A 21,474-nucleotide genomic window follows, 5' to 3' on the forward strand; every position below is an offset into this window, starting at 1 on the left:
TCCGTTTATATTTACTGTACAGCCTGATTCATAAAATTTATTACAATTTGTCTTTGACCCCAACACAATACACTTTGTTTTCCTTATATTTAATTTTAATTTATTTTTGCACAACCAATCATACAAAATATGCATCTCAGAGTTCATTATTCTGGTAATATTTTTGAAGTTCCTACCTACCACGCATACTACAGTATCATCCGCAAACAAGTTAATAAATGAATTTCGCAGAACTGTGTTTATATCATTTACGTAAATTATAAATAATAAGGGCCCAAGAACACTGCCCTGTGGCACACCCAGTTTACTTGGAACCTTATTTGAAAATCTATCACCTACTTTAGTTCTCATACACCTGTTACTTAGAAAATCCTTAATCCATTTTAAAACAATACTCTTAACTCCATATAACTTTAATTTCTTAAAGAGGATATCCCGATCTATAGTCTCAAATGCCCTTTTTAAGTCAATAAAAACACTAAGCACAACATTTTCATCGTTTATTTCTTTTCTCCACTTCGCACAAATATACTGTAGGGCCGACTCGCATGAATGGTTATTTCTAAATCCGGATTGTCCAACATAGAGTAAGTTGTTTTCCTCAAAGTAGTACCTAAGTTGCTGACACACAATTGTTTCGATGATCTTATCTACAACAGGGAGTAAATTAATGGGTCGAAATTCTTCTGGGATGGTTGGTTTTGACACTTTAGGGATGGGAATCATAACACTTGTCTTCAGATCATCTGGGACTCTACCAGTTTCTAAAGAGGTATTTATTAGATAGAGTAAAGGATATCCCAACACACAAAACAAGTCTTTAATCAACTTAACACTGAAAAACTCATGTGAAAAACGAATAATGAAATCGTGTCTTACAAAACTCTAAACCCTAAATCTAAAACAGATGCAGACTCACCTAAAAACGTTTTAAATTATATTACCAAAAATAATCTAATATCTTTGTTTCCAAATTTATTTATAGCCCTCAGAATATTTTTGTGTTTAACTATATCGGTGGCGTCGGAAGAAAGTAGTTTCTCGAAATTAAAAATTATAAAAAATTATTTAAGAACTTCTATGTCCCAAGAACGATTATCGGATTTAGCAATTATCTCGATTGAAAACCAGATTTGTGAAGCCATTGATCACAATGAAATGATAAACGAGTTTGAATCTTTAAAAGCGTATTTTATTGTAATGTGTATTTGTTTCTCATATCCTTGCTTTATATGTATATTATAAATTAGTTAATAGGTATTTTTGCTTAGAATTTGTTTCTATTTGATAACTTCTTGTATTAGTATTAATTGATAACCTGTTTACTCATATGTAATTAACTTTAATAAAAATACATTATTTTTAAATACCTATATGCATACATATTATTTTTAATTACTATTTTAAAAATAAATATAAGGGGCGCCAAAATATATTATGCACGCAGGCGCTTGACACCCCAGGAACAGGCCTGATCTTACTGGTGCATGATGATTTGAGGTGGAGAAATTAACTTTATCGTTAACATTTCGAAAGTTAAAAAGAATATTCCAGTTGATATGCCTTAAGTCATATTGAAAACCCTCATATTAAAGTGTAAAGTGTAACAAATTAGAAAGTGGTCAGATACATTTTAGGGTCCAACTCCTACCTCTGTTTGCATTAATATAAAAAAATCAGATCTATTAAAGTAGAGCTATTTGCATTGACTCGGGATGGCTCAGTAATTAACTATGAAAAATTAAAACTCTGTCCATTAAGAAGTGCAACACTTAACAGATTAGATTCATTGCTCATAATAATATTAAAGTCACCAAAGCACATCACTTTTACAACTTTCATCCCTCGGTGATTTCCACACACACATCACTGTTTCTATTATTTATCAAGTAAAAACCCACAAACAAAAACAAACAAATTCCCACGAAGTAATAACCGAAAAGCCATAACGCCGCGACAATTCTAATCTGATTTATTTTGCCTTTTCATCATCATCATCGTTTCAACGTCTCCTCGTTGGCTAAAATCCCAGTCTTCATGACGACCATCTGACGACATCATTATTAGTTAAACCGAGTCGAGGATTTTTTTTTTTTTTTTGAATGGGCGAATGGCGGTTTGGTGCATCTCGTTTATTACCGTAGTTTAGTACTGGCGTTCGTAACGGTCGGATCTCAGCGTTTGTATCGTCCCGCGTGTTTTAAGTTAAAACGACGTTTAGTAGTTTGAAAGTGTTATGAGCAGTACTATTATAGTACTGGGATTTATTGGGAAAACGGTTAATTTTGTGATGTGCCAATTGGGATTTTGGTGGGATATCGTTGTGGGAGTGATGACTTGAAGGAAATTTTGGTATGTTTTGGGGTTTTCAGTCATAAATGTTAGGTTTTATATGGTATAGAGGTTATGATATTTAAGAAGTTAAAAAAAGAGGAGTTTTGGGGTTTTAGGAGCTGTGTTTGTTTTGTTTTTGTTAAAAAAAGCTTTAACAAAACATTGCACAACATAACAAAAATTTGGCATTTTGTTTTTGAAAATCAAATTTGAATTGATAGGATGTAGCTTTTTCGGTTTAATTTTATCGTTGTTAATGTGTGTATATATTTTTTTATTTAACGATGCTTTATGTTTTTGAAGAATATTTATTAAACATAAATATTTTTAATGCTAATCTATAGGACCTAAATACAAGTTGCATTAAATATACCTATTATTATTATAAGTCCTTATATTTTTTTATTTTCTAAAACCTTGAATTTGAGTCAGAAATTATTTTTTTTTTAAAATGTTGAATTTTTATATTAAATAATATTGCATCTTAAAAAGGACTATTTTTTAAATTTCTAGGACATTATTTAATTAATGTTATTTTTTAATGTTGAATTTTTATTTATTTTTTAAAAATTTGAATCTTAATTAGAAAAATTACTATTTGTTTTTTCCCTTAATTCTATCTTAAGCATTTTTTATTAAAACGGTATTTTTTATTTTTTTAAACTTTGAATTTAAGTCAGAAATTATTTTTTTTTAATGTTTAAATTTATTTTTTTTTTTAAAATTTTGAATCTTGAATTAAAAATGATATATTTTTATTAAATTTTCTAAAATTCAAAATTTGACTCAGAAATTATATTATTTTGATTATTATATATATTTTTTTTTATTTGGAATTTGGATTAATTTTTTCCAAATTTTTATCTAAGACACTGTTTTTATTTAGGCGGTTATTTTTTAATGTGTTTTTTTTTTTAAATTTTGAATTGAAAAATGTGTATTTCATTTTTTATTTATTTGCTATTGAAAACATTTAAACTAATACAAAATTTACTAATTATGACCCAAAAAAGCCCATTTTGGTTAAAGCTTAAAGTAGTAATAGAAAATTTAGACATTTTTGGACAAAATAAGAAAAATATTTTGTATTTAAATTGTTAGTGATTCTGATAATTGTTATTGAAAGAAACATCTTGTATTTTTTTCATATTTTAAATTTCTAAAATAAATTAGTTGAATGTTGAATTTTTGTTAATTTTTTAAATGTTGAATCTTGTTTGTTTATTTTCTAATTCTATGTTAGGCACTTTTTATTAAAACGTTATTTTTTATTTTTTTAAACTTTGAACTTGAGTCAGAAAATATATTTTTAAATTATGTTTTTTTTTGTAAATGTTAAATTTTTATTTTTAAAATTTTTAATCTTGAACTAAAAAAGATCTATTTTTATTAAATTTTCAGATATTTAAAATTTGACTCAAAAATTATATTTTTACTATTATATATTTTTTTAATTTCGAATTTGTATTACTTTTTCCAAATTTCTATCTAAAGGATTTTTTTATTTAAACGTATTTTTTAAGTTCCCCTTTTTTAAAAATTATGTCTTTTTTTTTTTAATTTTGAATAGAAAAATGTAATTTAATTATTTTCTATTGAAAACATGGAAAGTAGTAGGTAAATTTACTAATTATCACCTAAAGTGTCTAAGTCCTAAGTCCATTTGGATTAAAGCTTTGATTCTAGTGATCATTTTATTTATTGAAAAAAAAATTAGTTTTTTAGGAATTACATCAAAAAAAACTTAGTAAACAAAACTAAATTAATGACAGAAAATTTAGACTTTCTTAGGAAAAATTTAAAAACATGTTTTGTATTTAAATTGTTTTTTGTGGTTAAGTGGTTTTGACAAAAATATTGTTATTAAAAGGAAAACTTTATACATTTATTATTTTCTAATACTTGGAATTTCAGTAACAATTACAGTTTAACAATTATGTTTTTTTTTGTTAATTTTGAAACTTAAATAGAAATACATTTGTCTATTTTTAAAATTTTTATCTAAGAATGTTCTTATTTAAACGATTCTTTTGATAATTTTCTAAAATTTTGGTATTTGAATTCGCAATTTCATTTTTTTAAATTGCTATCTAAGACATTTTTAATATTATATATATTTTTTAATTTCGTTTTTTTTTAAATTTCTTTCTAGATTTTTTAAAAATTTGATTCAAACATTATTATTTTATAATGTTGAATTTTTAATTGTTCTCTATCTAAAACATTGATAATTAACATATACAAAATTTACTATTTATCTGGACTAAAAAAGTCCATTAATTTTAGTGATCGTTTTATTTGTTAAAAAAAATAAATACTTGTGCTAAATTAAATTTTATAATTTGACTCAAGTTTTTTAAAATTAAATTTTAAAGATAACAAGTCCAGATACTTTATAGTTTTGTTAAATTGAAAACACCAAAAATTGATGTGATACTAGAATTAAGGACAAAATAAATTAGTATATAAAATTTGAAATAGACAAGCTAAGATCTAATATAGGAGTAATTATAAGAGCAAATGATGTGCATAGTTACAATACCGGAGATGAGTTTAATTTATACCAAAGTACAGTAAGAATTAATATATGTAGGTCTAAGAAATCCTTTATATCAAGCATGATGAATATGCAATGAAATTCCCGCAGAAATACCAAACGATTTCAAAAATGTTTAACAGAAATTAAGTTGTCTTTATATTTAAATGGGTAGTAAGTAGAGCGGTAGTTATACAGTATTAGCCATAAAATTTAAAATTTTTCCAATGTTTTAAATTTATATTTTATTTTTGTACATCCAATCAATAAACATATTTATAAGTAAACAAAAAAGCATACCAGAATTTCAACCTTATCTTGTTTCAGACAATAAGAAATACTTTAAATTTTTGTGCTGGACAAAATGCTTGGATTTTTTTATAAAAGATGTATTTTACAGGCAGTCTTTGACACACCAGTGTGCAAGTGGGTTCTTTTTATTTATTTTATTTTGTGTTACCATGGGAAAAGGCAAGGCCTATTCCAGCGACATTCGCCAAAGAATTTTAGATTTTTACAATCAGGGTGTTAGGCAGCGTAATATTGCTCAAAGACGAAACGTTCCTAAGTACACCGTGTCACGGATAATTAGGAAATATCGTTTATTTGGAAATGTGATACCAGGTAAAAGCACTGGAAGACCTAAAGCCACGACTGCCCGTGTAGATAGGCGAATTTTAAATATTTTCCAGAATGACCCATTTTTGTCATCCTCCAAAATTTTACAAAAATTAAATGAAGGTGAACCTTCCAATGTCTCTGCAAGAACGGTAAGAAGGCGATTGTGTTCTGGTGAACTTAACAGCTACAGACCTGCTAAAAAACCTTTGCTGCGGAAGAAAAATGTCAAGTTACGCCTACAATTTGCAATGGATCATCTTAACTGGACTGTACAAGATTGGAAAAAAGTGCTATTCAGTGACGAATCTAAGTTCAATCTGTTTTCCAGTGATGGAATACTATAAGTTTATCCGACCTACGGTTAAACATGGAGGTAGTAATGTGATAGTATGGGGATGCTTTTCTTGGTATGGTACTGGGCCAATACATAAAATTGTGGGGAAAATGGATCGATTTATGTATCGGGATATTTTGCGAAATATAATGGAGCCTTAAACATTGGAGTCTATGCCAGTAAATTTTGTATTCCAGCATGATAACGATCCAAAACATTCGTCAAAATTGGTAATAGAATGGTTGGACCGAGAAAAGATCACAGTTTTAAAGTGGCCGGCCCAGAGTCCAGACTTAAACCCGATTGAAAATTTATGGGAACATCTGGATCGAAAAATTCGGGCATCTGGAACAGTCAAAAATCCTGATGAACTATTTCATAAGCTTGTTGAAGCCTGGACTCACATTGACAGACAAATAATTGAAAATTTGATTGAATCAATGCCCAGAAGAATGCAGGCAGTAATTAATGCTAAGGGTTACCATACCAAATATTAATTATAATATTATGGTTTCAATAAGTTATGTTTTATGTCGTTTTTGAATAAAAATCATTTAGTTCCAAGTATTTTGTCCAGCATTTTTTAAATTTTTATTCCGAACTGTTACTGGTGCTGAATTTTTGTCAACATTTAAATTAATTAACACTAGTTTTTCGTGGACAACAACTTTATAAAAGAAAATAAAATGCTAATTAAAAGGCACACAAAATATAATAAATTCTCAAAAGTTCCAACTATTATGGACAATACTGTATGTATATATATTATAATTATGTTATAATATATTATCGTGTATATAATATAAGTCTTACATTTTTAGACCTCAAAGAAAACTTCAAAATAATAGAACATTTAGATTTTTTGAGAAAAAAGTAAAAAACATTGTTTAATTTTTTTGACAAAATCATTGTTATTAAAGGGAACACCTTGTATTTTTTGTAACTTTTTTTTATTTTCCATTCAAACTTAAAATTTAAATTTGATCGTTTAGTTAGTTGGAAAAAAGAGAAATTCGAAAAGTATTACCAAAAAATTAAACTGTGTGTACAAATTCCTTGACGATTTTTTTTAATTTGGGATGCTTCGTCAAAAACTACGTTTCTAACGAAAAAATTACATTTTGAAAATTTCGTGTTATTTTTGGTAATCTTAAGTGATTTTGGCAAGCAGAAATTTAAAAAATTAATATAGAACAGTTTCTATTTAATGTTCAGAAATTTTTTAAAATTTCTATCTAAAACATTAACTCGACTAGGGCCAACGAACCGATATAGTATTAGAATATAATTGTACCTGACCTTAATAAATAATTCAATCACCTTATATAAAACAACCTTTTTTTATATAGAGCTACGAGAGCGATTCTAACTCTAATAAACCCCTTATTTCTAAAAAAATTTCGTGTTTTGTCTGGTTTGTCTCTCGTTTTTTGTTTGTATAATATACATATGTTTGTGTTAATTGTATAGTGTTTCTTGTATAACTTGTATTAGTTTTTGACTAAATAAACGATATAAGAATATAGATATAGATTTATTAAAGGTTTTTATAATTAAAAATAATTTGTTTCCAAATAATGTTTATATTAGAATCAAAGTATTTAAGGATGTAGATAAATAGCTATAACACTAAAAATAAAAACGAGTTTATTCTGATGGAAAAATGTAAATTAATTAATTGTATAACTCAATATTGAAGACGGGCATTCATTTTATAAAAAATTGCACTAGTTTCAGTATATTTAAGCAAGCTTCAAAAATTCCGAAACAAATATCCGAAACACTAAGAGAATTTTTTTAAAAGAACAAAAAATTCATAAAATGTATGCATAAAAATCCTTTGTTAATACATTATTTTATTTCTTTTTTCCTCCTAATGTTCAATTTCCTGTTAGTCTATTTTCAGATTCTGTGTTAATTAAACCACTGAACCGTAATATTTAAATGCGCTATACAATTATATAAAAATAAATAAATATATATAATAGTTCTGGAAACTAACTTAAATTGATATGCGTTTAAATACTCATTAAATGCAAATAAAAACATGACGGTTTTTGGTAAATTTTTAAAAGTAATTATTAGGAATTGAGAGTTTTCTTATAAATTAGTTTGGTGCTAGCGTTCGTAACAGTCGGAACTCGGTCGTAGAGCGGTTTATAGACCCACGTCTATTTTTCGAGTTTTATCAGTTTGGTGATGTGCCTTGTTGAGATTTTACCGAAATATTATTAATAAGGAACATGATTAATCCATAGGTAGGTTTGCTTAAGGAACATAATCTTATATGAGTTTTTTTTTCAATTCACATTTGGCAACATATTCTTGAATCATATCAGTCAAAGACACATAATATCCCAAATGAAAAAAAACAGGGGATTCCCTTTTTGGCTATATTTGAACCTTATAATAAATCATTCCATCGGTAAAAGATAATATTCAGGAGCTATATTGACATTTACATATTCATAATATTTATCAGTTAATATTATACAGAAGCTTTTCGTCGGAACATTTTATTTGCCTTATCAAAATACCCGCTTATTAATTAAAAATAAAATTGGTTTTAGTGATTTTTTTTCTTTAAGAATAAATTATTAGCAGCAGCTTTATTTTTAGGAAAAAATGTTAATGTGAGCAAATAAAACCATGTGAATTTCAATTTCCCATCTGTTTACAATATGGTGGCACCAAAACCCAATTTTTAATAGAATAGTAACTATGCTATCGATGGTGATAAAGTTGGATGGATCTCATGACTAGTGCAAGAATTTGCCAGATATAGTTTTCAACAGCCAAATCTAAATACAGCCTTACTCCCTATAGTATTATTAGTATGTTTTGTGTTATAATGCCATGAGTAAGCATGGAGTTCTCCTTTCTTGCTTTTACTATGTTATATAAATTACACAGCTCAAAGTAATTATTATACTTCACATTCTGCTACACCCTAATTTGCTCCAAATCAGAGTCTCATGGGTCTCACTCTGAATGAAGTCAAAATTCAGTTATTGTTCTTCACATTAAGAACTCTTATGACTAACGACTAAAATATACCAAGGTATCTACCCTGATGCCAAATTAACTTAAGAAGTCCATAAACTGACTTAATCAAGTACATTAGTAGGAGCTTATTTGCAACTCGCAAGTTTAAGGGGCATAGTTTCTCAAGAGATTCATCTTTTCTATGTTTTGTTCGAGTTCGAAGATAATAAAAGGCACAAATGAGTATATTGTATAATGATTTATTAACCGAATATTATAAGAACTGTCACAAAGAAATTAAGATGTTACTTCAACCTTATAAACTTACAGGCTAAATACGAACGAAAAACCACATATTATACAATTATAAAAGAAGTGCTTATGCTGTGGTATCTTGATAAGTCCCCGAACCCATAAATTTGTTCTTAATGGTTATATTTTGAGATCCCGATGCCGCCATGAAGACTGTTTATTTAAGCTAGATAAAAATAATTATTGTTGAATATTAGATTCGAACATGTTTGAGATTGTTTATGCTTTAGGGTTTACAGAAGCGCGATTACTAGGTTGTCACAATTCTTTTATTTCCTTAAGAATAATGACTCTTTCTTGTGTTTGTATTTTAGCTTGCATTATACATATTAAAATTAATTTATCCATATCTTCAACCTTAACTCTGATTATCCCACTTCTGACACTCCAAATAATAATCTAAAATAGAACTCCGAGATCCAGGGATGTTTGAACTACTATAAAATCATATTTTTTAATAAAATTCCTGACTTAATATAAAAATGTAAGTACCAAAAGAACCAAGATTCCCTGGAGAGCAAAATATTTATTTTATTCTATTGACTTTATGTACCATAATTTTAATATATGTATAATAATCTTTTATTTTGCTTACTTTCTTAGTTTTGTCTGTTTACCTTAATAAACTGTAGACTTGAACAGTTTTAATGGTGATACATGAAGTCCAGTTAGTGGCAAAGTTCTATATATCAAAACTGCCTTATAGATATCCACCAGCATGTTAACACTTTTTAAAAAAAGACTTGGCTACACAGCCTTTTCAGCTAGACGATTTCATTTAGCGTATTTTGGACTAGATATTATTAATTCAAAATCCAGTGCATCTCAAAATTCTTTCTGTGGCCTGTCATGCTGAATGAATGGTTCCTTTACATTACTTCTATTGAATGTTAAACACGTTTGAGATTTAGATATGAAGTTCTCAACATCTCTTGAAAGGTGAGGGGAGTAAAATATTTTTCTTGTAACTTTGATCGTTATCCGTAGTATTTCTTAATTCACTTAGTCTTTCATGAGAATATGGCAAATCATGTACAGAATGTATAACTTCTATCTATGACACTTAACACATCTAAATTATGGCACTTAACAAAAACTGTTTTAATGTTATAATTCTCATTTTTTAATAAGCAATTTATCACCATAACTATTTAACATTAAATTGTTTTTCACTATTTCATTATGTTCTTAGTATTTTTAAAGGTAAACAATTACAATTTTCCCCTGTATCTTTTTATCATTCTAGTATAAGAGATGTGTGCGTAGTAAAATTTTAACTTTCATCTAAGCCACTATAGTCAACCCCACTAACATGTTTAAGATGTATTCTTATGCCTTTGAAACTTTTTATTCTTAAAGTTCTTACCTGCAACACCATCACCACTTTTACAATCAACAACAAAGTGAGAGGGTTTTGCGCATTTTGCGGTAAGTTCCTCAACAGCCTTTTGTGTAGGGTTGTTCTACTCTGCCACTTTGCTGAACTCTTAGTAGCTTGCAGTAGTACTCTTCCAATCTTATTATTACCTGGTCATACTTGTTCTTGTCCTCCTCACTTGTCTTCCTCTGATATTGAAACTCTTTTTATTCCTGGTCTTGTTTATTTAATATTAGTGTTTAATTTTGTATTCCAGTAATTTTCCTTAATGTATTAATTGTATGTATACCATGAACAAATATTTTAATTTAATGAGTGGAAAGACTACTAAAAATTAAATTAATATTTTTTCCACAAAAAATTAACTTATTATTATTGATTTAGAATTGCACCATTGAGAACTTCGTCATTTGTCATATGACTTTTTGTCGTTTTTCTTTTGGTGTGATGTGCGATTGTCCCTAACCTTAAATTGCTTAAATATAGTCTATTTTTAAATTAATTTAAAATTATTCTTCATAACTAGAAATTAATATTTTGACTATTTTGTGGCCCTAAAACTCTAAGCTCGATAATTAAAAAGTTGAGGTTTATTAAAATGGAGGATGAGTATGATTATTTTAGATATAATTACTCCCAATTTTCTAATATTTCATGCCAAGAAGATTTGAATAATTCAGAATATATAAATTGAGATCAATTATTAATCCACTTGGTAAGAGAATAGCCCTTCTTACATTAGAAAGAGGAGCGGGATTTTAGGGATTCTTTAAAAAAGGACAATGTCTAGAAATAAATTGTCCGTTTAATGAATTTGTATGCTAAGTGGGCTGCCTTTACTGAAAGTGATTTATTGTTTCACTTACCGATAATATTATATTTATGTTTTTTTTTTCTTAAGCTAGAATGTTGCAATATTATATACAATATTTATATTACTTTGCATAGCCTAACGGGACATGGCAAATCTCATGTAATTTTAATTGTTGTATTTTTTTGTAGTAAAAAAGTTAACATAACTTTCATCAATCAATACTTAACCCTCGAATGCACCTGCCCGCCTTAAGGCGGACTTCATTCAAATTCCATTTAAAACCAAAATATGTCTTTTATTAACGCTACTGCATAATTAGGCTTGCCTTTCGGCAGATTCTACTCAATATTCTAACGTATATTTGGTTGCCTACTTTTTGCATCGACGTAAACAACGCCTGGTTCAAATAATTTTCATTTGAAATCGGGTCAAAAAGCGAGTCCGTACGTGATTGTTATTTTGGTGGAAAGTTTTAAATTGTTTTCAAACGGATTTTGGTATTAAGAAAATTATCGGTAAGTTATTTGTACCTTAAATTTATGTTAGTTGTTGCTAAAATTAAATAGGACCGCCAAGAGCCCCTCTACAAGCGTACCCGCCTACAGGCGGACATATGCAATGCCTAATATAAATTTTCCTACAAATTGGTAAATAAACGTTATTACATATAATAGATTTTGCGATATTTTCAGTTATGGCTGGATGTCGCAAGTATTTTGATACTTCCAAAATATCATCAGATGAGGCGTTTGACATAATTGAGGGTCTTCCTGACGACACTGATAGCGAGGGTGATATAGACAGTGACGCTAGCTACGACAGCGATGAGCCTCTTAGCAAGTTGGTTACTGCCGAAGATGAGTTAAAACTTGATCATAATGAAACATCTTTTGAAGTTGTAGACAACTTTGAAGAAATAGAGCCAGAGCAACCAGCCCAATCATCTGATAATTCGTCAATAAGTGAACCAAGCACAAAACCAAGTACTAGTTTTAATGTACCTAAACCACCCACTGAAGAAGATGAACCTCTTGCTAGTGCTATAGTAGTTCAAAGCGTAAATCAACTTATAAGCGTTCTAATCGTGTCCGACCGCCTGAACCTGCTGAAGAAGAAGATGGGCCAGAAGTTCCTACCACAGGAACGTTTTCGGGGGATATACTGGCATAACTAACAATTCGCCGGAATTCAAATCTATTATTTGGAGGAAAAAAAAATCTTCAATTACACATAAATGAAGTCGTATTTCGGGGAGAAAAACAACTTCCAGCTGCTTTGAAGGATCTAAACACTCCCTTTGATTGCGTTCGGTACTTTTTGAATGACGATTTTTTTCAGCATCTGACCGAACAGTCTAATTTATATGCACGCCAAAAAAATATTTCCACGAGGTTCACTACAGATGCAACTGAACTACGACAATATATTGGAATACTTATATATATATGTCGGTTTATCGTTATCCAAATGTAAGATCATATTGGGGAAGACATTCTTTTGAAGGGATTCGTCAGACGATGCCGGTGTTGCGGTTTGAGGAGATTCGACGGTATCTTCATTTCAACGATAACTTAACGATGCTTGGCAAAGGTAGACCGAATATGACAGTTTGTATAAGGTTCGTCCCCTTATAACACATTTTAACAATGTATTTTTATCCGTACCAATGCTTCCAAGACTTTGCGTGGATGAACAAATGTGTGCAACAAAAATGACTGGAAGCCTTCTTAGGCAATATCTACCTAATAAACCGCATAAAGTGGGGTTTTACATTTTTTCCCCTTTATGATTCTTCAGGCTTTTCGTATGCTTTTGAAATATATACTGGTGCAAACTCCAAACTCTCCAAATCTGGGGGCATCCTCTAATGTGGTGGTCCGTTTATCACAGCATATTCCAAATTTTGTAAACCACATCATTTATTTTGATAATTTTTACACGTCTCTGGGCCTAGTTGTTTATCTCCGAAGTAGAGGTATTTAATCATTAGGCACTGTGCGCCCAAATCGTGTACCCAATTGTAAGTTATCAAGTGATGCTGAAATAGCAAAAAAAAAGTGGAAAGAGGTTATTCGGAAGAATATGTAGGAAATGCATTTTGTATTGATATAACCTCTGTTTTGTGGCATGGCACCAAGACTGTTCAACTTATATCTTCTTACGCTGGGATAAAAAATTTTGCCTCTACGTACGTAAATGAAGTTCTAAAGTCAGCTCGCTGGGATAGAAAAGAGAAAAGATACTACGAAATTGATTGTCTAAAAATTATCAAAGAATAAAATAGACACATGGGAGGTGTGGATTTAATGGATGGACTAATAGGGAGATATCACATTCGGAATGAAATATATATGAAAACTCGCAAACGGTCCAACCGCATCTTGTATCATCTTATAGACGTCGCGATCGTAAATTCGTACATATTGTACCACCGCATTCACTCTGAAAAAGAAAAAATCCAGTTACCAGTTTTTAGTTCGATTGTGGCTAAATCGATTTGCAATTATGGACCAATCGGACGTAAAAGAAGCATTGGTCGACCATCCTCTTCGTCCCCCAGATCATCACCTGTGCGAAAAAAGCCAGCATACCTACCAACAGAAGACGTTCGATTCGATCAAGTAGGACATTGGTGCATATTCCGTAATCGATCAGGTAAAAAACAGTGTAAATTTCCAAAATGTACGTCAGAAACTCAAGCATTTTGTCTAAAATGTAATTTAAGTTTATGTAACTCTCCAACCAAATCTTGTTTCTTTAATTTTCATAATAAAAAATAAAAGCATTTTTCTATATTATTTCATAACACAATATAGCGGTAATGCACCGGTCCTTCTCAAGGTGTCCCGTTTTTATCGGACAGCTAGGGGATGAAAGAAACGTCTAAGTAAGTTTATATTTTTAGATTTATGTTTTAAATAACAAAATTATACAAAAATAATTTCTTTAATGCAGAAATAAATTTATGCATTAGAGGGTTAAGTCAAAGGCAGTACAAGATATGTATTCACAAGCAGTTCTTTTACAAAATTATCTTAAATGCCTTGAAGAGTTGCTTTACCTACTTACATGAAACTCAAGTGACTATTTCAGGCAGTTAAAACTTGTTCCAGGCAATTTTCTGGAAAATATTGATGCCTGAAAGTGCAGAAAAATTCCTCCCAATAGTGTCATCTGCCTGGACGCATCAAAAAAATAACTTCCATTGCTTCAAATGTCTGGAAAAGTTGGTTAAACTACTTGAAACACAAGTGACTATTCCAGGCAGTTGAAATTTCCCCCAGGCAATTCCCTGGAATAAAAAAAGAAATTAATGCTTTCAACCTTACTATGCCACTTTGCTGAACTTGTTATTGTTTAAATAGTTTTTATTTATTTTGAAACTAAACTCTTGCCTTTTTTTATGCTTAACTACTAGAATGTCGCATGCACCAGTCCGTGTGTACATAAAAGATGGTTAAACTCCCGATGAACATAAAGCCTCGTAGTACATACTTATTTAATGCTACACGTGACAATGATTTTTCTATAATTTTTTAAGCTTATATTAATAAATAAATATATAAATATGTTTTTTTTAATTTTAGGTAAGAACTTACTGGTCACGCTGCATCTAAAAAACCTTAGGATGTAAGTAACCCATAAAACATTTTAATTATTTTTTTTATTGGAAGCGCACTATCAAATTATTCACGATTTGCCATTTGTAAACTATAGTAATTTAATTAAATTGCATGCTTTGGTAGCACGAGAGCAATTTAGTTAAAACTAATTTATTATTTTTTTTGCTTTGCTTCTAATGACACACTAAAGACTAGAATTAAACCTACAACGTAGGATATCAAAAATTTAATTTAGGCATGATGTATTGTTAATTTAAGTAGATTGTTCAAGTTAGCTACAATTATCTTAAATCATTAAAATGTCATGCTAACTTTTCTATTTGGTGTTTTTACGAAAAATGCACTATCTACTGGTCTCAAGAAAGTCTTTCTGATGTCCTTGCAATATTCGCATAAAATAAAACAAAAAAGTCGACGTCAGGTTGAAATTGAAAAAACAAAATATTATAATTTATCATCAAGAACTAATAATAAATCGACAACTTATTTATAAATTTAAATATTTCGAGATTTAATTTATGAAAAAAGCAAATTTGTAAGAGTTTAAAGTAAAAGAGTGGCAGGATTTCTACACACTCTTCCTAATTCTTTGACGATTCTTCGACACTTATATCAAAAAGTTATAAGACTTTCAGATCGATAATTACTTATTTATTGTAACTTTAAATATAAGTGTACTATTAATTTGTTTATACACACACTTTGCATATTTACTCGTATTTATGCTCTTAATTGCAATAAGCATGATAAACAACAAGATAAATAATGTTAATACATGAACTCAACTATGGTATACTATTATTTACTTATGTAGGTACAAATATATTTAAATGAATATACAGTGCGTTTTTTTTAATGCGGTACATAGGATTTTATATGGTAAAATTTCAAGTTCATGTTAAGTTTATTTTCACTAAGCCTATGCAGACCAAAATTCACATAGGCAAAGTTTAGGTCTCTAGAAACATAACAAGCTTTAGTTTCTTCTTAAAAACTTTGTAGATTTTCAGAAAAATCAAATTTAATCTTAGAAAACAAACACTTTTTCATAGCCTTGTATATTCATTTAATACCAGCTATTTCATCATTACATTGACAATATCAAAAAAGTGACTTAAATGATGTCAAAAACGAAATTTATTTAACAAAATAAGCATTTAATTTTAGTAAAAATAAATCCATATAAAAAAAATAAAGAAATTAAATTTATAATTTGTATTTTAATGCTTTTAAGAGCTACTTCAGGAACAAATTACATCACATTCTTTTAAGGACCGTAAATTTGACGAAGGGTTTTTGTTTACTCTTAAAAGAAATCTTTCTACTACATACTTTCTAATTGATTTGCGTAGAACTGGGCGATCTGGATATAAAAGCCAGTTAAATACATTGGCCATTTCCTTGTATGAGACTGATACAATCTTCAATCTTACTCCAATCGTATAAACAAGATTCATTTTTTAATAAATAATTAAAAAAAATTGAGCTTTTATTTGTTGTTATGTCAAAACATTTGACAACTAATGAATGTCTGTAGCCGGTGGTCATGTATTGTACGGGGTATTTCAAGAGTCGATTTTTAAATTATTTTTAGAATAAATTTAAGCATTTTTATTCTAAGAGCTGGGAGTAGTATGCTGCTAAGAGCCCAAACTTGGCCTGTGTAAATTTTTATAACTACAGTAGAAATGTGCCTAACATGCACTTGACATTTTAACATGTAAAATCCTATGTACCGCATTAAAAAAAAACGCACTGTATATATAAGGGAGGTTAGGGCTCCAAAAGGATTATTTTTACCTGTTATTAAGTTATCAAAGATCCTATAAAATTAGTCAGAAAATACCTGGTTTAGAGAAATTATGAATTATTCTAATAGCAAATTAGCGTAATACGTTGGGTACCTGAAGAATTAATGTTTATGCAAATTAAGCAGATATCTAATAATGGACTGAGATGCTTAACTTAGTTTCACCCAATCTTTCGAGGAGGATACAAGTGAATTATTGTTTCGGTGCTTCACTGTCTTTGTTGATCTTTTTATTCTATAATGATATTATGTTTAGAAGTTACTTAAAACGTCTAACGTGAAATTTTAATCACAGTAGAAAGAAAATGGACATAGTGATAAGGTAATAAACATATTTTTTTTAATATAGAAGCGTTGATGAAGACACGATTTAGAATCAATGATAAGAATATAACTAGTCATTTTAGTTTTTTTATAATATTTGTTTTCATATTTTAAATAGCTAATCATAAGCAAAACAGTTAAAAATAATTGGGTAAAAAATTTCGATTTTTTGTTCTATATGACGCTCGTTTTCACCTTGGTTCCTTGCTTTACCAAGAACTTATTATGAGGATGTAAACAGTCGATTGTCTTCGGGTACCTATTGATTTAAACATTATAGATAATTAAGTTGTAATAGGCACCAGTAATGACGTCAGAATATTTTCGTACTTGTCATTTCTATAAGATCCTATTTATTTTTTTGGAAATTACTTGCACGCTTTTAGAAACCCAAATATTAAATTTACCTGCTTTTCAAGAATTATCATAATATTTAATCAGGAAATACCTGATTTAGAGGGGTCAAGGTTTATTTCTGTAGCAAGTAAGTAATGATTGGGGTTAAGTCAATAAGGTACCTGGGTATTATGCAATTTAGACAGGTAGGTACGTTAATAATTTATTGAGATTATTACCTCAGTTTTAACTAATCATTTAAGACGTACACACTTTTCGTGTTTCACTGTTATTATTGATCTCTTCACTTCATAGTTTTTTGAGTGCATATTTGGAAATACTCTTAAGGTAATGACTAAATCTTAATTATCTTCAGATACAGCTGGTTTGAATATTATATTGATGATCTATTTTTAAATTTACAATTGGCAGCCATGACGTTGCAGAATGTACGGGTTACTTTAAGTCATATTAAAATAAGTTTCTTGTGTTTCACTAAAGTCAAACGGAAGTAGCTAAAAAAGCTCTTGATATATACAGCATTTTAAATTAATAAACAGGCAAGGTCATATGTATACGGCGAGAAGTTATATTTAATATTTATTTTTATAGGTCCTTTCGGGCATCAACCATTATTGACTCAAATAATTAATGAAGGAAGAATTACACGAGTCATTTGCATAAGTAATTCATAAATATTTTTATTGTTTTTACATTTATCGAAAATTAATTTCTCTAATGTATATTGAGTTTTGTAATGCAAATAAATCATTTGTGTCTTCTATAGCTTTGATTTTTCAAAAAAATACAATTTAAACTTTAAGAACTTTCAATTATCAGAAAAAATTAAATTCGTTTAACAGCAATTATTTCTAATAAGTTTCTAGTAAATAAACATATGCAGTAAGTAATTCTAAAAAAATATAATTTTCGTAAAACTATTAAAATATTATAATTAGTCAAGACTCTTCGAAAAACCACTCTCGAAATAAATCATCTTCTAATTCAGGATGATTAGACTTTCCCATCTGGCTGAATTTTTTACCAGAGCTTCTTTTTGACATTACAAATCATCCCTCAAAAGTCCCCATGAATCCAAGTGGAGCTTGTTTTTATGGGGGGGTCAAAGGTCACAAAAAACACTTTTTTATAAATATCGTCGAAACTATCAATCCTACGATAAAATGAGCAATTACCTTTTTTGTTCAGTATGAAATTCTCCACCAAAAAGGTTTTATGCATTTTTTTCGTAGAGGTAATTTTTTTATAGAAATTTTACTTTCAATGTTGGACATTGAAAAAATTGTAAAATTTTGTACTTTTTTCCACGTCACCATAGAGGTAAAGTACCAGACGCGTTTTTTTTTTCATGTGGTCTCCCCAATAGGCCTAATCCACGAAGCTACAACGAAAATATGAAGTAAATAGGATTTTTTATTTAGTCATCAGTGTGACATAATGCGGCATCTTCCACGTCTTCCCCAACTTCAACTTCAACTGTGCTCTAGGTCACAAGGGGGAATACCTATAGAGCCCCTACTATAAATATTCAACAAGAAAACGATTTCAAAACACGTTTTGACTCGAATTTTATGATTTTTGACAGTTACGACACTTGGCCGCAATTTTCTGCAAATCGAAGGTCTCTACGAAAAAAATGCATAAGACCTTTTTTGTTGAGAATTTTATACTGAACAAAAAAGGTAATAGCTCATTTTATCGTAGGATTGATAGTTTCGACGATATTTGTAAAAAAGTGTTTTTTGTGACCTTTGACCCCCCATAAAAAAAAAGCTCCACTTGGATTCATGGGGACTTTTGAGGGATGATTTGTAATGTCGAAAAGAAGCTCTGGTAAAAATTTCAGCCAAATTGGAATTTTTTCAGCAGATTGATCTTCTTTTCGTCTAATAGTCCTGGACTATTCAGCAATGATAAATTGATTCACTGGGAAATTAAGGGAATAATACTATACTGTTTTACTACTGGGGAGTCCTATTAATTTAACGTATAATTTCATACTTAATTTTTTACTTTGAAAATATTCAGTTTTTTACATTTTTTATATATACACTTTTCTGTTCTAATTTAAATACCCTGTCGACCAATCTAACTTTTATGAAAATCGGTGCGAAATTGAGGGAATTATACCTGTTTTTTTATTTGGGAGTCCTATTAATTTTACGCATTTTTTCATACTTAATTTTTTACTCTGAAAATATTCAGTTTTTCAAATTTTTTATAGATACAGTTTTTATTCTAAATTAAATACCTTGTCCATTAATCCAACTTTCATGAAAATCGGTGGCAAATTAAGGGAATTATACCTGTTTTTCTACTTGGGAGTCCTAATAATTTTACGCATTTTTTCATATTTAATTTTTTACTCTGAAAATATTTAGTTTTTCAAATTTTTTATAGATACAGTTTTTATTCTAAATTAAATACCTTATCCATTAATCCAACTTTCATGAAAATCGGTGGTAAATTAAGGGAATTATGCCTGAATTTCTACTTGGGAGTCCTATTAATTTCACGCATTTTTTCATATTTGATTTTTGTGTAATTATTTCTTAAAGTTAATTTTCAATTATTTTTATTTTAGAAAACCATTATTTTTCGCCATTGGTATAATATATAATTATATAGTAGATGGTATAATATAATTATACCTAATAGAAGTTTCCATACTGGATAAACTGCGTCAAAATCATTCTTCAATAAAATCTTGTAAACGAAAACAATCCTTTATAAGCTGACCTGTTGATCTAATATAATCCAGAACTGTATAATCTGAGAATGTTTTCACTGCATCTTCATATTCTGCAAATGTTTCTTTTCTAAACAAATTCTTTGCTCTGAACAATCGATTTTGTTGCATTAGATTAGAAGCAAAAATGTCTTGAAGACAAACCTTTTGATTAAAAAAAAACACAACAGAAGATCCCCATTGTGGTGATTCAATAATCCCATTTTTATCCGCACCGTCGTCACATTTCCGACCAAATAAGTACATTGGAGCTGATGTATTTAACACAAATAAAACGGGATTACCTTACATAAGCAATAACGAAATAAGGAAAAATGTTTGGTATGTATACCTTATGGTGTTCGACAAGTGCAACCTTCACTCATCACCACCGATGATCGCTTGACGTCAATTAAAAACCAAATTTGAAAAAAGCGTGGCGTCAACGAGCGGATTTTGTTTTGTCTTTCGTTTAATTTTATTCTATTGAAATCACTTTTATTTTTTTTTCATTTGATCAGGAAGATATGACCAAAATAGTAATTTTTTATGAAAGGACTAACTAACGTCAATCGGTAGGTACTTCTTTCAATCACGAGTTTTAAAGCACTTAGCACCTTATTATACCAATTAATTAGCAAGTCATAATATGTAAATGGTAATTTCTGGGGCATGATCTGCACTTTCCTAATTGAAACGATAAATATTATTTGTTTGGTTTGTTTTTGCTTGTCATAAGATGAAGAAATTCCAAATAAATCTATGAATACTTTAGAATTTGTCAAATTGCGTCTCGTTTTCTCGGTTATTCCCATTATGATTAATTAACTGGGGTAATTATGAAATTGATAATGATTTTAAAATGCTTTTTTTTTAGATATTGTTTATTTACTTATTGGCGTGAGCATCAGGCATCTTATAATTATGTTGTTTATAAGGTGGAACAAACGGAATATCTGCATTATGACCTTTATAAATAGCATTCATAGTTATGAATGGTTTGTTTATTTGGGAAAAATTCACGTATTAATAAACGGCAGACTTTAGTTTCTTCGCCACTTGATAATATTTCCATAATAGTGTTGTTTATATTTTCAAATTTTTCCTTAATTATTATTTGATGTACTTATAGGAATTTATTTACAAAACTTGATTCAAGTATTTTGCCTATCGTTTTCATATTTTCCGGTATAATTTGAACTTCATTAATTTTTTTATTCCATATTGAAATTTGTTGCTTTCCAAATTTTCCTAAAACATTCTGTCTATTTATACGTCTTTACTGCTTCCATTGGTATTATATAGCTTTCTCTCCAAC

At 29.1% G+C, this 21,474-nt stretch overlaps 1 protein-coding gene across 5 annotated transcripts in view; it reads left to right on the plus strand.

The window, feature by feature from the left end:
- The window catches only part of LOC126733638 (uncharacterized), a 153,133-nt gene that overhangs the window by 67,873 nt on the left and 63,786 nt on the right, over positions 1–21,474 (plus strand). The window contains exon 1 of one of the 5 annotated variants that reach the window (XM_050437031.1): positions 2,145–2,352. The exons of 2 other annotated variants lie outside the window; for them this stretch is intronic. Coding sequence is in view for 1 of the 3 variants with exons in the window: in XM_050437027.1 (XP_050292984.1) it covers positions 14,883–14,944 (62 nt within the window). In the remaining 2 variants the exon portion in view is untranslated. Of the gene's footprint in view, positions 1–2,144; positions 2,353–14,861; positions 14,945–17,736; positions 17,756–21,474 lie in introns of those variants that run through there. 2 more of the 5 variants (XM_050437027.1, XM_050437032.1) reach the window with 2 other exon arrangements.

This window comes from Anthonomus grandis, chromosome 2 (genome assembly GCF_022605725.1).
Source record: "Anthonomus grandis grandis chromosome 2, icAntGran1.3, whole genome shotgun sequence".
NCBI classification, from domain to species: domain Eukaryota; kingdom Metazoa; phylum Arthropoda; class Insecta; order Coleoptera; family Curculionidae; genus Anthonomus; species Anthonomus grandis.